Raw genomic sequence first — 19,849 nt, forward strand, 5'->3', positions numbered from 1 at the left:
CATGAGGAGCATGGCCATTGGCTGACTCCTTTCTGAGGCTAGGCCCCCCTCAGCTTTCACGTCTACTATTGGGGCAGATAGCTGCCCGTCAGCGGCGTCGCCTGGCAACTGGGGCGGGCTGTTCCAAGAGAAAATCCATGCGGGGGATCCGACTGGCAGGTTCCGGTGGGTGCTGGGTCAGTGGGCTGCGGTGAGCTGAGCGGGGGCGCTGGCCCGGTGGCCGGGAGGGAGCGCCTATCCGGGGAGGGGTTGAGGGTGATGGCGCCGGACCCGGGAGAGAACGGTGCCTGGAGTGGGGCTGGGCTTTGCCCCTCTCTGGCCACCCGCTCCGCTGGGCTCCAGGGTGGAAGAGGTGGAGGGCCCTCGGGGGACAGCTGCGAGGGAGGGAGGGTCTCCCCACGTGGTCAGTCGGAGCACAAAATCACCCCAAATTTTCTTTTCTTGTCAAGATCAAAGGGTCCCCAGGGTTGCGGCCCGCTTGTGGGAGGGGCGGTGAGAGAGGCGGCATAGACGCGGGAAGAACTGGGGAGCATCTGTGGGAGGAGGCGTCGGGGGGCTTATACTGGACTGTGGGTGGGGTTGGGGGTGTTGTATTGACCACACTTTACTAGCTTTGTCCCAGGAGAGTAGAGCTGGTGGCTAAACCTAGCACAGAGGGGAGAAAAACCATTCCCAGCAGATGAGTCATCGGGGCTCCCTGGAGGAAGGGAAGCCAGCCTGGGGCAGGAGCAGGACAGGTCCGGTGCCTTTGGCCAGCAGGGACTCTGCACAGCCTGAAGGCTGGCGCAGGCCCGAGCTGACCCTTTGCAGAAGGGCTGCTGGTGCTGGGGTGTAGACAGGGCTTGAAATCCGGATGTCCAGATGAGGAGGTTGGACTCGGAGCAGAAGAGCGGCACTGAGGGCCAGGCGACTGCTGTCAGGACAGTGGCCCCTGGGAGGTCACAGTTGGATGTCAGCAGGCTAGAGGGGAGAGCACCCCGAGGACAGGAGCCAGATGGGGAGGCTCTGAGGACGACGGGGCTATCCTAGGACGCCAGCCGGGATTGCAGCTCCATTCTGCAGGGAAGCTGCTGGCTCTCCCCCAGCACTGAGGGGGTTCCTTGCTCCCAAGCTGGGCTGCTTCCCTTGTTCCTGGGCAGGGATTCAAACTTGCCTTGCTTGAGCCCATCTGTCTCTGTTTTTGGACCCCAGAAAGCAGAATTAAATCCCCTGCGTTAACCTGATTTAATTTTTTCTATCTCATTATGGGGCTGGTGGTACTTCCGTCATGGTACTCAAGTTGGAAAAGGCTTCGTAACTTGCCCGTAGTCCTCAAACCAACCAGTGTCAGAACTTGACCTCAGGTCTGCCCATCTTTGCTTCCACGGTAACGGCAGAGCCCAGGGCCCAGGCAAGCCCTGAGGATCATCTGTGTACTTCAGCGCCCGCCCTTGAGCTCAGCCCCACTGCCGTGCATCCTGGAAAACCAGTTTGTCACCTTCAGCCCTACTAACATCTGGGGCCAGGTCATTTGTTGGGGGGGGGCTGTCCTGTGCAGTGTAGGAGACTTAGCACCCCACTTTCAACCCACTAGACGCCAGCATCACAACCAAGCCTCACTGCCACATGTTGAACGACTCGCAGTTGAGAACCACTGATGTAAGGAGGCTTAAAGTAACATCGAGGTACTTCCTCTTGAAAGAGAACTTGGTACACGTAACCCTACAGAAAGCTCAGGCCTGCGCGGGGTCGTTTGCGCACCACTTGCCAGGAAAACCGGCTGTCCTACGTAGGGAGGCACACCTGGAATGGTGCCAGGAGAAAACCATTGCCAGGGACAGAAAGAAAGTTCAGGAAGTTGTATTTGGGGAAACACAGGTGTGCATTGAAGGCCTTCATTTCTTCCCCAGAGTTGACTGGAGAGACTTTGGGCAGGATCAGTGACCGAGGCGGTGATGGCGCGGCGCGGGGTGGGGGGGTGCGGGGGAAGGGGGCATGACACCTGCTGCCCTTGCTGTTTCTTTATCCTGCTCCGAGGGGGTTCTTTCAGAGGAGGTGGGGCTGTGCTGGGAACTGTTGGCAGTTGTGGCCCCTCACCAGTACTCTGGGGACTCCAAGAACAGTGGTACAGGGGGCAGGGCCCCATTCTCAGAGGCTGCCATCCTCCCTGACCTTCTGACTCCAGGTCTGTAGCTCACCCTTCCCCCTCCTGGGTTGCCAGTGTGCCCCATTGCCCGGGCCTTTCCCGGTGTCTTCTCCAGGTGCTGCCCTGTTACCTCCCGCTGATGGTCCGCATCTCCCCTGTCCTCCGTGTGGGCGGGCCCTATTCCCCCCTTATGGCGATTGGCCCCCAGGAGGGCTGGCCGGTCTGCTCCATATTGCTCTGTTGTCAGACAACACAGGAGGAACCTGTTCTAGCGGGTCATGTGAGGGGAGCTCTCTCTGTAGTGCCTCTGGTTCCCCTCCCCACCCCAGACCTCCCCTCAGTGATTGTGGTGTGCACCCCGGCCCCTTCGTGCACGCTGTCCCCACTGCGCAGGTGAGCTACCTGTGAGCGCCTGAAGACCGGGCCGGAATGTGCCCCTCGGGACATTTGCAACTCTTGACTCCTGTGTTCTCACTTCAATCCCCACTGATCCTGGCTGCGCTTTTCTGTCTCTCCCCGTTGAATGGAACATTCCTGCAGGCTGGCGCCTGCCTGAGGCTCCTCTGTGTCTGCCTGCTCTCTGGGACGGGGCCTGGCTCTGGGGACACTGAGTCACTGATTGAAAGAATAGATGCAGAAGGGCCCACATGCTGGAGGAGGCACGACCTGTGGCCCGTTAGTGTCCCAGCCCCATGTGCACTGTTCCCTCCTCTGGGACATGGAAACTTCTGAGGAGTGGCATTTAAACGTTGGTGGCCGTTTAGCTCCATGTGTCCCCCTTAAAGAGGCTGGCCTCCCCCTGGTGGAGTGATTCGTTGGTTTTGAGCAGGGAGGAAGCTATCTTGGGATTTGGGGATTGGGAGGCAAGGCAGTCAGATGGCACCAGGAAAAGAGACGCCAGAGGCAGCATCGGCTGGACCTCCCATCCATGCTGCTGGCTCTCCCTGGTGTCTTCCGGGCCTGTTTTCTTCTCATGGGGGGATGGTTTGGTGAATGGAAGAGCATAGGTGGAGTGCCTGCTGTGGCTCGGGCCTGGTGGGGCTGTGGGATGCAGACGTGAGGGCATCCTGGAGCCCGTCCCCAGGTAGGGGACAGGTCGTGGTGGCTGAGCGAGTGGTACCAATTCCGGGGCCCCTGAGTGCAGTAGGGGTTGGGATTGAGTCTCTGGGGCAGTGCTTGGGCTCTCTTAGGACTCGGGCGAGGCTGGCCTCTTGGAATTTGCACACGGGAGCCCAGCTGGCCGCGGGAGAGTGGGCCGGTGCGCCTGACAGGCCGGCCCGGGACGCCACGGCGCTGTGCCTGCGTGCACCAGGTGGCTAAGGTGCCAGGCAGGTGGCCGTAGGACAGAGTCTCTTGGGACTTTCAGATTTGAGCCGGCAAGTCAGGCATGAACCTGGGGGGGTGGTGAGTGGGGAGAGCGAGCAGAGTCGGGGAGGAGGGGTCTGTGCTCCACTTCAGTTAAGGCGACTATCAGTTCTAGGAAAGTTAGGAATGCTGAGTAGTCTTGGAACACAAAGGCTGAGTGGGGTGGTGGTGTGTGGGGGACAGTGAGGGCCCTCTGAGCCACATAGGGCACTAGAGTCTGATGCCCCGAGTGGACCACATACCTCTGTTAGAGTCCAGCTCTGACGTGACACTGTGCTGACGTCGCCAATCCTTCCCCTCCCAGGTGCTGGCAAGACCTTTATTCCTTCCAGCCATTTAGGTAAGTCATGGGCCCTTTTGAGTCACAAACCTTAAGGTTTTCTAGAAGTGAAAAAGTTAATGATCTTTGTCAGGAACCCCCATCTGGGAATGAAATAGAACCACTAGGGTGTATTTTTAAACATTTACCATTTTCAGGACTTTGGCAGAATAACAAGATTAGAGACCCAGGGAGAGTTGTGTGACAAGGTTTTTGGTGACTCGATAAGTTAACCCAGATTTTGAGAGAGTCTTGAATTTCCCTGGCGGTGGTGGGGGAATATTAGTCTAACTACTTCTGACTGAAGCTGTCGTGATTTACCAGCGACACACACAAAGCTGTGACAGAACAAGGCCAAAGCCAGACCACGCTGTACAGAGCCCCTCTCCTGGGGGGCGCGGGTTGATCCCCGACCGCCGTCCTGGTAAACACGAACACGTGGGTCTCTTCCCAGTGATGACTTAGCTGTTCCTCCCGCGTCTGCAGGGAAGTGATGAACAGACCCAGTCCAGACTGCGCTCCCCTCGTGCGCCCCAGCCCCACGCCCAGCCTCCCGTGCTCTTGCCCGGTGCCCGTGCTTCCTTGCACAGCAGCCTGGAAGGCAGCCTTGAGCTCCCGTGTGCCCCTGCTGGCCTTCAGCTGGCAGCATCGACATCTTCTTCCGACTCCTCTGGGGCATGGCCTCAGGACCCTCAGTGCTGACAGCACGGGCTCGTGGCTGGTGGAACGTATCCTGGTCACGGCCGTGTCTCCCTTTGCTCGGCGCTCTCTGCTACTGTCCTCCGGAATCAGTGGGTATTTACAAATCAGGCGATGGTGGCTCATCTCCTGTTGGAGTCCTACACGATCAGGTGTTTTCTGGGCCGTTGGTTGGGCCGTGCCCCTGGTGGGGACCAGGCACCAGCCGGCATGGTCCCCTCTGTCTTAGCGATGAGGAGAGCCTCACGCAGGCTGGCCCTTGAGCCCAGGGCTGGAGGTTTTCCTTCTTGGCTCTCATGCTGCTGAGAAGCTTGAGGAGTGGAAGCATTTAGATCAGGTGGCCCGTGAGTGACAGCCCCAAGCTGGGCTCTGCGAGCCCTCCTCTCCATTGCCTCGGCAAGTGCGCTGCAGTCCCTGTCCGAGTCCCTGCCGGCGTCCTCCTCCGCAGGGCAGATGGGTCCCCTGCCAGGATGGCTGGAGTAACAAAGATAGAAAATAGCATCAGGGAGGCTGTGGAGAAATTGGAACCTGCGTGCTTTGCTGCTGGGAATGGAAAACAGAACGCTGATCGGTGGTTTCTCCCGAATTAAACACTGGATCACCACACGACCCAGTGACTCGGTTCCTAGTTAGGTACCCCACAGTCTGAAAGCAGAGCCTGGAACGAGTCTGTGTTCGTAGCAGCGCTGTTCACAATACCCAGCAGGTAGAGACAGCCCACCTGTCCGACAGCAGATGTACGGGTAAACCCGGCCTGGTCTGCCGCGTACCAGAGTAGCGTTCGACCCTACGCGACGGAGTGCGGACACTCGCCATGGCTCGGGTGAGCCTCGAAAACCGTCTGCCACCAGAGAGAGACCAGACCCACAAGACCACAGAGGGTGTGGTTCCGTGTACGTGGAATGTCTGGAACAGGGTCACCCACAGACGCTGCACTTCGGTGGCCCCAGAGGGGGTGGGGAGTATCTGCTAATGGGCACGAGGTTCCCTTTGGGGGCGACGAAAATATTTTGGAATCGGCAGAGGTGGCGGTTGCCCCACACTGAATGCGCTAAGTCCTGCTGGATTGTTCATTCCAAAGTGGTTAGTTTCACGTTAGGTAACTCTCTCCTCAAGAAGGAAGAAAAATCTGGGGAAGAAAAATTTTCCCTTGGGGTATTGGTCAGCCAGATCTTGGGGGGCCTGGGCTGGCCTGCCCTCCCCTTCCCAGCTCCCTGCCTTGACCTGGTGGGAGACGGTTCACTCCTGGGCTGGGGGAGAAGGTGCGTTTCTCTCCAGCAATTTCACCGACACCGGCTTCCAGGTGGAGTCTAAGGACGGAAGGAACAAGCCACAGCACTTGGCTCGTGAGAGATTTCCCCCCCGACTGTGCTTTTCTGTTTGACTCCCAGATCTGATGGCCCTCGACCCCTGTCAGGAATGGGGTCTGTGACAATGAACAAGGCCCTGGGCCTGTGGGTGCCTGTCTCTGTGACTGTCCCTTGCAGGTCACGGGCACCTTCTCAGCCCTTTGCTTGGGCTAACTCGCCCAGTGGTCACCAGGACCTATGTTGGAGGGCGTGCTGATCCCCGTTTCACACAAGAGGATGTGGGGGCACGGAAGCTTCTGGAGCCCACCCCAGCCTGCGCAGCTGCTGCGGGGCGGAGCCAGGATCACAGGGAAGAGCTTGTCCGGTCCCACGCTTGCTTCATAGGTGCTATTTTCAAGGTGTCGATTTTATTCAAATACATGGGATCAGCCAGCCTTAGACTTCTTTCAAGTTAAGTTTTGGAAATCAGAGTATTTAGATGAACATACTGATTTTTCTACCTTTTAGGTACATTAGTGTAGAACTGTGTTTTTGAATAAGGAAGCGCAGGCTGCTTGGCGGGCACGCGTGTGCTCGGGGAGACCACGGGGTCGGGGGCCGGTGTTCCCGCCTGATCTGTGTCGACTCCAGGCCGTAGCTCTGACGGGTTTTAGCCTGTCTTTGCCGCTGAATCGGTATTGATGAATTGCCCGTGCGCACTTACCGACATGTGCTCTCTGTGGCCTCTCTCTCCTGATCCCCGACCTGCTGTCTTCTGCAGAGAGTTGTGCCGGTACGAGGAGGGATGGGGAGCAGCGGAAGCCGGTCGGCGCAGAAGTTTTGCTCACGGTTCCTTCCCGAGGAGCAGGAGGAGATCGATAGACTGTTCGATGCTCTGTCCTCGGAGGCACCCAGCTCCGACGCCTCGGCCCGATGCTTCTCTCTGAAGGCGCTGAAGGCAAGAGCCGCAGGGGGGCGGTGAGTGCGTGGTCTGAGCAGGTGCGCGCGCTGTGGCCCTTGGGCCCGAAGCGGCCCTCTGTTGTAGTCCGACGCGGGTTCGGCCACAAGGCCAAATGCGTTCTCTGCAAAAGGCAGACGGTCTGCACTTTCCGTGTGGCGGGCTGCGGGGTCTGCTGCGGCTGCTCTGCCTCTGTGTACGGTGTTTTGGGGGGATACTTCTTTTTTTAAGACTTTATTTATTAGAGAGCATGGTGGGGGGAGGAGCAGAGGGAGGGCGAGAAGCAGACTCTCCACTGAGCAGGGAGCAGGCTTTACCCCAGGACCCCGAGATCATAACCAGAAGCAGATGCTTACCCGACTGAGCACCCGGGTGTCCCTCCACGGGGCTTTTTTAACAGCATGTTTGAGTGCCCGGACTGAGCAAGGCAGTGGCACAGAGACCCCGCCGGCCCATCTTGCTGGGTGGTGGGGCAGGGGCTGCATCAGGGGAAGGCAATCTAGGGGCCTCCTCTAGAATGTGCAGAGTGGGAGCTGGTGGGGGCCTTGGGATCCCCCAACATGCTCACCTCACAGACGAGGAAACTGGCCAGGGGGCTCATCCAGGTCACAGCTGTGTGCGCGCGTGTGTGTGCGCGTGTGTGTGTGTGCGTGCGTGTGTATGTGTGTGTGTGTGTGTACGCGTGCGTGTGTACGTGGGTGTGTGTGGATCTGCACTGGACCCAAGCACCCCAGTCTGCTGGGTCACCCACGAAGCTGAAGCAGGCAGAACCGGCCAGGCCAGTTGAAGGCGTGAGTGCAGGGTGGGTAACTGTTCACGTGTGTGTATTATGGTCTGGAGGGTGAACAGTTGATCAGAAAACCCTGGTGACTGAAGAAAGTTTCTTCTGGGGAAGAAGTGAAGGTCGCTTTTTCAGGAGAACCTGGAGAAAACAGACGGAAATAGGAGTACTCTTGAGCGGGGAGCTCGGGAACCTGCTTTATGAGAGCCTCGGAATACCCGTGTGGTCCCAGACTGCACACACAGGGTGCCGTTAGAGAGAACCCGGTTTTCAGACCCTGCTCGAAGGAAGCTCGTGATGCAGTTTGTGATTTGCGCTCTCTCTCCATCTTTTTGTCATCCCTGGAGCAAATCACATTGCATGTTGTAGTGAAAAAGGAAAACAGTATTTACAGAATGTTATTGGCAAGACGGTAATTAGGAATAAGATTTAAAATCAGGGCGCCTGGGTGGCTCACTGGGTTGAGCATCTGACTCTTGATTTTGGCTCAGGTCATGATCTCGGGGTTATGGAATCGAGTCCCGCGTCAGGCTCCATCATCAGCATGGAGTTTGCTTGAGATTCTCTCTCCCCCTCTGCGTCTTCCCCCATGCTCGCTTGCGCGCTCTCTCTCTCTCAAATCAATAAATAAATCTTAAAAAAATAGATTGAAAATTTAAACCTTAAGTAAAAATACATATTAAACACAAAGATTTTGGATAAGAAGAGCTGACTCCTCTCATACAGAGAACAGATCAGCTACGCACACATGTATGTTCCACGGGTTAATAAATTCCGATGTGCGTGTGGCAGCTGTTGGTCTAGAATGAAGAAGGTGTAAGCAGAATAAAGAGCAGGCAGTGGCCAGAGCAGGAATGATGTGGCCAATCTGGGGGGGGCCAGGGACTGAAAAGTTTGGAGGGCAGGATGGGAACAGACTGTGGAAGAGTCCGATGGCCAAGATGAGCCACAAGCCAGGACACATCAGGCATGTGCATTTTGGGGTGATGTGATCCCGTTGGGTGGGGGAGAGGGGAGATGCGTGGGGTTTAGGAAGGTGAGTGCTGGTGGAAGCATCCGGGAATGGCAGAGGTTGGTCTTGGTCCCTGGTCCTTTTCCTGCGATCCTACTATGCATAGCTCGACCCTGTCCAGCCTTTTCTCCCACTTGTTCCCAACAGAGCCACGTTGGGGAAGCTCTTCCCCTGGCGATGGTCACCAGACTATATGACGGCATGCGGGGCGTTGACCTGACGGGAAAGGCCAAGGGGCCCAGCGACAGTGTCTCCCAGGAGCAGTTCACGGTGTCCATGTCCCACTTGTTGAAGGGAAACTCTGAGGAGAAGAGTCTTGTGATCCTGAAAATGATTTCTCCCACCGAAGGTCCCGTGAAAGCAAGAGAAGTCCAGAAGGTAGAGAGGCCACAAGGCTGTTTGTAGCCATGCCAAGAAGCCTCGGGTGTCCTCGGGGGACTTAGGATGGTTGTATAGCTGGTGGAGGCACATGGAGATGTCCCCCTTGGGGACCCTAGACCACATCACCGGTGAGGTCAGGACTCCTGGACGGAGGCTTTGGCAAAATAGAGCTTGAACACTTACTTAAGTAATGTAATCTTTTCCCACGTTGTGGCCTATTGTAGTTGGCATTGAAAAGATAAAGCGCCCTTCCCTGTGTTGATATGATGTAGGTCGTGGGTCATGGTGGAAATGTGATGAACGGTAACACTGTGGTCTTACAGTTTACAGAGGATCTGGTTGGCTCTGTGGTGCATGTGCTCAACTACAGACAGGAGCTGAGAGGCTGGACCCAGAAGAGAGGCTCAGGCCCCCCTGCCAGGGTGCAGGTGCTGGCTGCCCAGCTCTTCTCTGAGATGGACCTTCAAGGCAAGTGCCCTGTGTGCTCTCCCACTGAGACCTCGATGTGTAGACTGGTACCATGCAGTCTTGGTCACTGTAGCCTTGTAGTGAAGTTTTGAAATCTGTAAACGTGAGTCCTCCAAGTTTGTTGTGGACTATCTTATTGGTTGGCCATGCAATATGCCTCATGATAAATTTAAAGGACTGAAATCATACAACGTACGATTCTTCAGCCACAGTGGAAAGAAATTACAAGTTAGTAACAAGAGGCATTTGGGAAATTCACAAACATGAAGAAATTAATGTAATCGTTCCTAGTATTCTTTGTAATCCTTATTCTGTAGGATCAGTAGTGATGTCCCCACTTTCATTTCTGGTATTAGTCAGAAGGCTTAGGCTTAGGCTTTTTATATTCTTGATCCATCTAGCGGAGGGTCTATCAGGTTTTGGTGGATGTTTTCAGAAAGCCGACTTTTGATATAGTTGGTTTTCTTGGTCTCTTACTTCATTCCTCTCTACCCTAGTCTTGTCTTGTCTTTCTGGTTGCTTCACATTTAGTCTGGTCTACTTTCTCTAGTTTTCTAAGGTTGAAGGTTAGGTTATTGATTTGAGATCTCTCTTCTTTTTCAATATAGGCATTTACGATTATACATTTCCCTCTAAGCACTGCTTTAGCTGCATCCCATGAGTTTTGGTACGTTGTGTGTGTGTGTTCAACCCTCTCAGTATCTTCTAACTTGTGGTTCCTCCTTTGGTCTGTTGGTTACGTAGATGTGTGTTAATTGACTTCTACATGTTTTGAATTTCCCAAATCGCCTCCTGTTGTTGATTTATGATTTCTTTCCATTGTGGTTGAAGAACCTACTTCGTATGACTTCAGTCCTTTTCCATTTACGGAGGCTTGCTTCCTGCACTGATGTACGGTCTGTTCCAGAGAAGGTTGCATGTGCCCTTGAAACTACTGTGTATTCTACTATCGTTAGATGAGAAACCATACACATTTGAATTTATTTGGGATTTAAAAATACCTGTGGTGAATCTCTTTGCAAAGTAGATTTGTTTTTATAAAAGCATTATTTTATTATAAAGCTGGATTTTAAAATGCAGTTTGAAATAGGTCCTATGTCAAAAATCAAGTGGTGAATTTGGAACTTGGACAGGAGAGTAACATAATATATGTAAAGTATCAGTAGTTGGCCTTCTGGTGTCCCCACCATATCCCCTTCATTCTCGGTGGGTAAGAGAGAGAGAACAAGACTTTGGTGTCGAGCATAATTCCTAGTTAATGATACCCGTTCCTCCCAGATAACTGGTGGTGGGGGTGTCTCATAAGTTACCAGCCTCCACCCCGACTTGCCTGGAGAGTGTCAACTTCTAAGGGCCTCTCGAAATGGGTCTGTTGGGTGGAAACCCCTAGAAGAGTGGTTTTTGGTGTGGCTCTCTTGGAAATACCTGCTGAGGGCTTCAGGGCTGGGCGCAGGGGTGAGGCCTGGCTCTCTCCTGGGTCTCTCCCATGCAGCTTGCAGAGGAGAGAAAAGAAGGGTCTGGACGTCAAATTGTTGAGATCAGTGCAGGCACCAATGCAAGCCACGTGTGAAATGTTAAATATTCCAGTAGCCACATGAAAAGAGTAAAGAGAAACACAGGGAATTACTTCTAATATGTCCAAAGGATAACCTCCATAATCAATATAAAAAATGATTGCGATGTTACACTTCTTTTTTCACACTGGCTCTTTGCATTCGGGTGTGCGTTTTATACTTAGTGCACAGCTCCGTTCAGACCAGCCACATGTCAGGCACTCAGGAGCCACGTGTGGCTCCCACGATGGGCTGCACAGGTGCGGGGAGTGGATGTCAGGTGATGTGGTAGCCACACGGCTTGGGCTGTCCCTCCCCTAGGTGGCGAGAAGCTTCCAGGGCCTCAGCAGCTGGACTGTGAGTGTGACCGAGCCACGATCGAGGCCTGGGTGTTCAGGGCCCCCCACGTGGCCACGTTCCTGAGCGTGGTCATCCACAGAGGCTTCCTCCTCCTGCGCTTCTCCCTCGATCTGGCCACCCTGGTCCCCGAGCGTCACGTTGAGCAGGAGAGGGAGTTTGAGAGCATCCTGGACGTCCTGTCGGTTATCTTCGTCAACTCCCACCTGCGCCAGGAGCAGCGGGGCCGCTGGCGCCTGCTCTTCTCGTCCGAGCTCCACGGGCACAGCTTTGCCCAGCTCTGCGGCCGCATCACCCACCGGGGCCCCTGCGTGCTGCTGCTGGAGGACCACGACGGCCAGGTGTTCGGCGGGTTTGCCTCCTGCTCCTGGGAGGTCAAGCCTCAGTTTCAAGGTGAGACCGGGTCCCCACATGGCACACCATAGCATGGTACTCCTGGAGGGTTGGGTCTCGTGGCTGCTGCCTGGGGACCTCTGAGCCAACCGGGGGCGTCGGTGTGCGGAGGCTTTGTTCCGTCTCCTCCGGGTGCTTCTCGGGACACGGTCAGGAGGACAGTAGGAGGAGATGCAGCTTTACGTGGTCCAGTGATTCTGGCAACAGAGGAAGGGACACAGGACAGGTATCCCGACCGTGGCTCTCAGAGGAGGAGACCATGGCTCGGCATTATTAAACCACGCGGGGTCCAGGCCATGGAGGAGGCTGGGCTGTGGGGGCTTCCGCTGGTCCTGTCTGATGGATGGCTCTTGTCACCGGCCGTCCCCGTCCCTGGACAGCCCGATCCCCGCTGGTGCATCTGCTCTGCGGGGTCTGCCTTTTCCGTCTGCCCTGGTTTCCCAGTCCTGTGATTTGTCGTAATCCGAGCACTCCTTGCGTGACATTCAGCATGCTGGATGAAAGTCCTGAAGTAAATGCTTCCCCTCCTTAAAGAAACGTGCTCTGATCAACATTTTTCAAGGATCGTTTATCTCCTGGGTAGCGGGATGTTCTCGGGCTCGAGGTGCTCATGCCTTCCCAGGGTCTGACGTCCCTGCATGTGCCTCGGCGTGTGGCCCTGAGCCTGTGTCCTTGGTGCGTCTCCCCAGCGGTGAAGTGGGGGCCTTTCCCACAGGCTCTGGAATGTGATGCAGCAGGAGCCAGGACGGTTGATACCCTTCCTGTCCGGGTCCCTAGATGCGACACCGATGCCACGTGCTCCTCGGGGACAGGGACCGCGAGTGTGAACGGGAGGGTCCTCTGTTCTATCCCCTCAACTTCTCTCATGCCGCTCCCTCCATGTTGCTGTGGGGCCGCCTGATCAGCCCCCTGGTTTCCATCTTGCCCTCCAATCCATTTGCCACATCCCAGCATGTCTGACATGGTGTCTTCTCTTGAGACGCTTGAATGCTGCCTGCAGGACGTACGTCTCCTGTCTCCAGCCTTGTGGCCTGCTCCGTCTCCCCAGACTCCCTCTTATCCTTGGACTTGGCGCATGCTGCTCTTTCTCTCCCCCTACCCTGTTTGCATGACCAGCTCCTTGTTGGGACTCAGCCTGAGGTCACCTCCTGCAGGAAGCCTTCCCAGACATGGGAGGACCCACAGGGTGCACATGGTGCCCTGTGGGTCCTCTGTCACACTGCACACCTTCCCTCTGGAGGCAAGCTTCTGCAAGCCGGGAGGCCGTGTCCAGGTGCAGAGTTGACATTACAAGGGAGATCGTGGTAGCTGCGGGGTGGGTGGCGGGAATCATGAGCAGAATCCCTGAGATCCTGTCGTTTCTAGGATTTAGTTTTCTCTAAGGTTTCAGAATACTCCAGATCTTTAATCCAGTTGCTGCTACTAGCTCTTCCCCACTGTGTCAGGGATCCCCAAGGCCACCCCCATGTTGGGGACTCCCCGGGAGTACCTGCAGGACTCGGTACAGTCACCCCAGTGGCCATGATTAATGACAGTGAGAGGACGTGGAGCAAGGTCAGCAGAGAGACAGGCGCCAGCTTCCAGAGCCCTCGCCCGGGGGACACACAGGACCCACTCGATTCCCCAGCAGGGCTGTCTACCAGCGATGCCTGTTAGGGGCTCAGCACTCAGGGTTTTCCTGGGGGCTGGTCATGTGATCACCCAAATCCCAGAGTCCCGGGAGGAAAGCAGATGTTCTGGATCAACCACACTGCACAGGGAGCCCCTCTTACCATTTCTGGGAGTGGGGGGGACCCTCCCCAAATCCACGCTCCCAGACATCAGCCCAGGGACCTTTCTGGGGCCCACAGTCTCAGCCCTGCTGCGTTCACTCACTTCTGCACCCCCACCTTCCTTGTCATAGTGTCCGGGGGGGACGAATGGGGCACCTTCCCCCCAACTCCGTTCAAGGCTTTGGGGGAATGATGAGCTGCTGTCTGCACGGTTGGAGGCTCGGCTTTAGGGTACAGGGAATCGTCATAACAGCTGACCTTCCGCTTCTCCCGGCTCCCACATTGGTCTGACTGGTCTCTGCTGCTCTTAGTGTTTTATTAAGAAGCAGGATTAGGCCCCCGAAGAACGTGGAAAAACACAGTTGACAGATTTTCAAACTTCTCTGTGCTGTCCTGAGACATGAGAATTCGATGGAATTCCAGCAGAGGGCAGCCTCGCATCACAGATGTGGTCCCCTTCCCTGCGGTCCTGTCCCTCGGTTTTGGAAGCTGTCCTCACCTTGCAGACCCGGGGAGTCCCTTCCTGGCGGCTTACCGTTTCTGCTGTGCGGCGCAGAGACCTGCGGCCGTGGGCTGAGCAGCACGGGGCTTGCTTTCTCCGGCCCCAGTTCCCCAGAGTGTAAGAAATGGTGCTGTGTGGGATCGTTGATGTGAGCTTGTCCACACTCTGGTCACTTTCAGGGGATGACACGTGCTTCCTGTTCTCCATCTCCCCCCGCATGGCCGTGTACACGTCCACGGGTTACAACGACCACTACATGTACCTGAATCACGGGCAGCAGACCATCCCAAACGGACTGGTAAGGACTTAGGGAGGGCAGGGGCTGCCCCACCTTCGTGATGTCCTTCCTGCCACGGGGTCAGTCCCGACATGCCCAGGCTGACACTTGCCCCGCGAGCCAGGGGAGCCGTATGCATTTGGTTACGGGCGTGGGCTGTGTTCATTCTGCCTGGGGCTTGGTGCGGTGGCGAGTGACAGCTAGGACAGAGTTCTCTCCTGCAAGGTCGGGCTCTGCTGAGGCCTGTCTGTGGTTTGTGTGCAAATGGTGGGTTCGGCCAGTTTTCCTGGGGTCAGCTGGTTGGGCTTGGCCTTTGTGGCTGGAGATGAGCTGGGCGAGGGGCACGCCCAGATGTGGGCTCCCCGGGCCCATCAGGAGTTGTCCCTGGGTAAGTCATACAACTGGGGCTCCTGTCAGGGTGAGCGCACCTCCCCTCTGCTCTGTCTGCAGCCCGGAGACGCAGCCATGGGAGGAAGAGGACAAGGGTGCGGGCCAGGGGTGGGGGCTGGGGGCCAGGGCCAAGGGGAGGAGCTGGATGGGTGCCCCTGCATGTGCACCCCCGCCCTGCACCTGTGAGCTGCTTACTTTGGGTGAGAAATGGGTCTCCTGCCAGCACCCCAGCGATTCCTTTTCTCTGAGGCTTAACACAAAGCAGCTTTTGGGGGATCCCAGCTCTGTGCTTGCAGCTTGTCAGGATGGAGAGGGCCCCAGTGCTCCTTCCCAGGCTCACCCGAAAGCTCCCGTGGGGCCCCCTGAGGACCCCAGACACCTCCCAGAAAAGAGAGGTGGGTGGCCTCAGGAGCAGCACCCAGTATGTCCTCAGGAATCAGCCCAAGAGAGAAGCAGCCCTGAGAGTTGGCATTTTCTGCTCTGGTCTATTGCTCGACCTCAGTCCTCGGCCCGCGAGGGGCCCAAGAAGGCGGCGGTAGAGGGGGCATCCGGGACGGTCATCCGGAGGCTGAACGGTTTTGTCTTGCCGGCCACAGCTTAGCGTGACGGCGGAGTGGCGGATGGTGGCAAGACTGGGCGTGAGTCGCCCCCAGGTCTGCTTCCTCTTCGTTGCCCTGCAGTTGGCCCCATGGAGCATGCGACTCCCAGGCTCCCGGCCCAGGGTCCTGGTCTGAGTGAGACACACACCCTGTCTGGTTTTCCAGCATCAGGGTTGGTGCTGCTCTCTCCGCTCTTAGTTTAATGCCTTGGGTCTCTGGGCCCTGGTCTGAATCCTTTGTTTTGTCCTCTGCTGTCGCTTGTGCTCCCAGCCAGTGCAGCCCCAGGAGAAGGAGCGGCGGGAGGGGCGCCCACACGCCTCGATGATTGTTTTAGTAGCTTGGGATGGGATGTTTAAATCGCAGCACTCAGTATGTTTCCGGTTTATAAACGGGGCAGAGAATTGCGTCCAGCTCTTCCTGGCCCTCCTGTCAGCCTGGTTCTTGAGCAGAGGCGGGCTCGGGGGGTCTGGCGGCTCCGACTGAGGAGTCCCTGCTCTTCCCCCGCAGGGCATGGGAGGACAGCACAATTACTTCGGGCTGTGGGTCGATGTGGATTTCGGGAAAGGACACAGCAAGGCCAAGCCCAAGTGCACCACGTACAACAGCCCTCAGCTGTCGGCCCAGGAGGACTTCGGCTTTGAGAAGATGGAGGTGTGGGCAGTGGGGGACGCCTCGGGGTCGCAGCAGGTGAGCTGGGGGCACTGCCCCTTTTCCTGCTCCGTCTGGAGGTCGTTCATCCTAAACTTGGTCCCAGAGCTGCTGCCGGACGGAGATGCTGGGGGGTGCACAGCAGGGCTGGGAGTCCTGTTGGGGTCTGTGGCGTTTTGTGAAGTGAACCTGCCGGGAAACAGGGCCTGTCTGGGGTGGGAAGCGTGGCCCACCTACGATGAGGATCTCGTCCCCTGGTTCTGCAGTGAGCTGTTCTTGGGCCCTCTGCACCCCATGACCTCCCAACGATGGCATCCTGGGGTCGGGAGCACGTCTGCGAGAGCGCCAGAGCCCCCATGGTGTTTTCCTTGTGGCAGCAGCAGGGGTCTGACTGTCATGAGCTCGAAACCAGCAGGACCCCCCTGCTCGTTCTTGGCCGTCAGGGAGACGCTCACGTCCCTTCCCTTCTTCCCAAGGCCAAGAGCGGCAAGAGCATCCTGGACGTGGACCCCGAGGCCCAGGCCCTGCTGGAAATCAGCGGGCGGAGTCGCCACAGCGAAGGGCTCCGGGACATCCCGGAGGATCAGTGAGGAGGTGCCCCCGAGCTCGGGCCTCCCTAGAGCTGGATCCTGGCCCCCATCACATGGTTCAACACAGGGCCGCACTGGGCATGTCCACGTGGTCGGGGACGTGCTGAATCGGAACACGGTAAAATTCCTTTGATGCTACGTATGGATCGGCGGGCACGTCTCCCAGGAATCCTGAGTGTCTGTTAGCAACTTAATCCTTATCTTCTGTTCCTTTCTCGCCAATGAAATCTGAAGACACGGACGCTGGAGACCTCTGCCTGAGTTAGTGTCGGAAGGGCACGGGCACCCCTGCCGTGCAGGGCGGGGCTCCGCCTACTGGGGTCACCTGGCCCCCCGCTCAAGCCGCTGCAGTTAAAAACGTGCCTCATGTTCCATTCTCACTGGCAAAGGGCAGAGGCACGTCCCAGCGTGAGTCTCAGTGCCTTCTGGGAGCAGCTTCCTATGACCTGAAATTTCTATTTACAAAAAAGCCTAAACAGTGAGAGAGCAGGTGTCCCTGTCGGGGGGGGGGGTTTGGGGGGGTCCTCCATAGATGTTTGTGATAAGGTTCCTCCCCCCCCTTCTCAGCTGCTTTTAAATGAGTCTGTGCCACGGTCTACAGAGGTTCCAGGTGGTTCTGTTATTGATTTAAACATGGGGAAGTCGGAAGCTCTGAGACGCCCCGTGGCATGAATTAGTGGTGAGTAACCTGACCTCCTGGCCTGGGTTCCCAGCCCTGGTACCACCTCTTCAGTGTCACCCTCCGGCGCTGTGGCCCCCAAAGGGCTGACGGGTCATTTGACAGCAGGGACTCCCACGGACTCGAGTGATCCCGGCGTGCTGACCCATGACCTGGGTGGGTCTGACCCGCCGTGAGAAGTCCGTCCTTCACGGGCAGAGCTGTGGGCTCGGCTCGGAGACCTATACCACCTTCTTGGGTCTTTCGTTGTATACCTGGACCTTCTGCAGATGTGGTGAAAATGGGACCTGTACTGCAGAACTTGCCTGCTTCTAAGCCCTAGGAAGCCAAGCTGTGTGCACTTTGCAGGTGCTGTATTTTCTCCCAGGAGGCTCCCCAAATTGTGCACTTAGCCGTGCCCCTGACGGAGCAGAAAGCCTTGCAAATGAGCTTCCCAAAGAAAAGTGCGCGCCCAGACAGGACGCAGAGAGGCAGCGGCCTGACATGACAGGCGTAGTCGTGATTGATTTTCCTCATGAAAAGCTGCTCGGGGATGTTGTGCGTCTCCCCACTCGATGGGCTAGCAGACAGGGGAGGTGAGGCTCCTCAGATCCTTACCGTAAATCCAAAGAACCGGGTCGGTCTTGCACCTTCCGTCTGTTCTGGATTTCTTTTTATAAAAAAGCAACTCAGTACCTCACTAGTAACAGGCCCGCTGGGATTCGTAGCTTAAGTGCCGTTGCCACTGCCTCTGCCCGTGGCTGAGAGAGGGGCTTGGGTTTTGTTGGTGGGCGCACGCTCTGCCTCGAGCTCTTTGTCATCAGAGGGCAGGTGACAAGCAGGGACCCGTTTCCTAGGACGGCTTGCTCACACAGGGAAAGGGGGGTGCCCAGTCCAGGCGCGTGGTCCCCAGGGGGGTGCAGCCCGCAGGTGGGCTTCTCTGGCTGTGAGGTTCTCCGCCCACCGACCTGTGGAGGGTGACGCCGCGGCCAGGGTCACCGGACCTGGCCCCTCCCTCCACCCAGGCCTGGGAGACACTCGGTGCTGGTTTAACAGTGAACAGGCGGTTCTTTCAGCAACAGAAGAATTGAGGGCCCGTGGTTTCCCTGTAAGTGAAGGCCAGTGAGTGCCCCCAGAAGGTGCCAGAAGGAAGAGGTGAAAGAATGGGGTTCGTGGTGCAGACGTGGCTGTCATTACTCCCCACCCCCTGCCATGTTTTATTAAAACAATGACCACAGGTGGACAAGGTAAAAAAGGTTGAACTATGAAGGATGTAACTTGAGAGAGAAATCTTCCTCCCCAAAAGGCTGTTTTCCTTCCCAAAAGGCAAAGCCACTCACAGGAAACTGCTTAGGTCTCGGCCGGAGGGGACCCCTCGCACGCCCAGCAGAGTTGTGTCTGCTGCACCGTGTGCGTCCCGCTCGTTCTTGGTGGACGTGGCTGCCAGGCACCCTTCCACTCCCGGTTTATGGCACGGACCGTGCCACGTCCCTGGTGCGGACGCCCCGTCGTTGCGGGTGCGCAGCCTCGGCGGCTGCGGACCATGTGTCTGCAGCTGGGCGTTGCTGGGTGTGTGCCTCGGTGTGATTTTTGTCGGGACGAGTAAACTCTGAAAAGTTGAATTGTTGGATCAGAAGATGCTTCCTAATTCAGATGCTGACAAACGAGCAAAGCTCTTTGGAGTTCAGTGTATACACTCCTGACGTCCCTCCGTGCCTGCTGGCCGTGCATATACGGACACGGTGTTAAAACTGAGTTTTGTGGACCTGATGTTTGCTCCGAGTGACTGTGAACTGTTTGATGTTTCCATCGCCGTCTGTGTCCTACCCTCCACCTGGTTTTCTGGGATGTGGGTTTTCTTCCTGCCGATTTGCCTGAGTGCTTTTTGGAATGAAGCGTTTGTTTGCTAAGTATTTCTTCCAGTTTGTTGGGCTTTATTTTTCCATACACAGATTTTGCATTTTGTCCTATTTACCAGTGTTTCCTCTTAAGGCTTCTGAGATTTGTAGTTTGCTTATTAGAACGTTTTTTTCCCCACTCTGTAATTAAAAAAAAAAAATCATGTTTTCTTCTGTTCTTCTGCTTTCATTTTTCCTTCTAAATTTTTGATTCATTCAAAATGTATTTTAAAATGTACTTCTGTCTTGCCCCCAAATAAATTTCAGTATCCTTTATATTTAATGGTATGTTTCTTTCCCACTGACTTAAAGTACTATTTTGTCAGGGCGCTACTGGGTGGCTCCGTCGGTTAAGCCTCTGAGCCTTGACTTTGGCCCAGGTCATGATCTCAGGGTCGTGAGATCGAGCCCCGAGTTGGTTCCTTCACTGGGCATGGACCCTGCTTGAGATTCTTTCCCTCCCCCTCCCCCACCTAAAGGGAGGGGAGGGAGGGGAGGACCACTTTCTCATCCCCTGCATTTCTATATGAACTTCAGTCTCTGCCTCATGGTTTAAGTACTGGAGTTTGATGATAAAAAGAAGTAAGAGCTATTCCCCGATGCCTTCTGTGTTTTGGAAGTTTCCTTCCTATGCCTGCCTGTTTGTTTTCTCTGACCTTGGGTAACCCTTCTAAAAAGTTTGATGGTTGTATTTTGGAGATAGCATGACATGTAGATCAGTGCGGGCAGAGCTGACACCCGGCCGAGGTGGCTACCCCCGCCCCCAAGGACAGGAACATCGAAGTTTGCCACGTGGATTTTGTCGTTATTGCTGG

General features: G+C 56.1%; 1 protein-coding gene across 7 annotated transcripts in view; it reads left to right on the top strand.

The window, feature by feature from the left end:
- Positions 1-19,310, top strand: part of MEAK7 (MTOR associated protein MEAK7) — a 43,336-nt gene extending 24,026 nt beyond the window's left edge. Inside the window, exons 1-9 of one of the 7 annotated variants that reach the window (XM_045772716.2) lie at positions 117-165; positions 3,795-3,830; positions 6,579-6,755; positions 8,696-8,926; positions 9,253-9,397; positions 11,272-11,700; positions 14,154-14,272; positions 15,748-15,927; positions 16,365-19,310. In XM_045772716.2, coding sequence (XP_045628672.1) covers positions 6,603-6,755; positions 8,696-8,926; positions 9,253-9,397; positions 11,272-11,700; positions 14,154-14,272; positions 15,748-15,927; positions 16,365-16,478 — 1,371 coding nt within the window. In that variant the 5' untranslated portion in view covers positions 117-165; positions 3,795-3,830; positions 6,579-6,602 and the 3' untranslated portion in view covers positions 16,479-19,310. Of the gene's footprint in view, positions 1-109; positions 191-3,794; positions 3,831-6,578; positions 6,756-8,695; positions 8,927-9,252; positions 9,398-11,271; positions 11,701-14,153; positions 14,273-15,747; positions 15,928-16,364 lie in introns of those variants that run through there. The other 6 variants (XM_045772715.2, XM_087870403.1, XM_045772718.2 and 3 more) reach the window with 6 other exon arrangements.
- Positions 19,311-19,849: the final 539 nt, after the last annotated feature.

This window comes from Ursus americanus, chromosome 21 (genome assembly GCF_024610735.1).
Source record: "Ursus americanus isolate L20-20 chromosome 21, mUrsAme1.1.p, whole genome shotgun sequence".
NCBI classification, from domain to species: Eukaryota; Metazoa; Chordata; class Mammalia; order Carnivora; family Ursidae; genus Ursus; species Ursus americanus.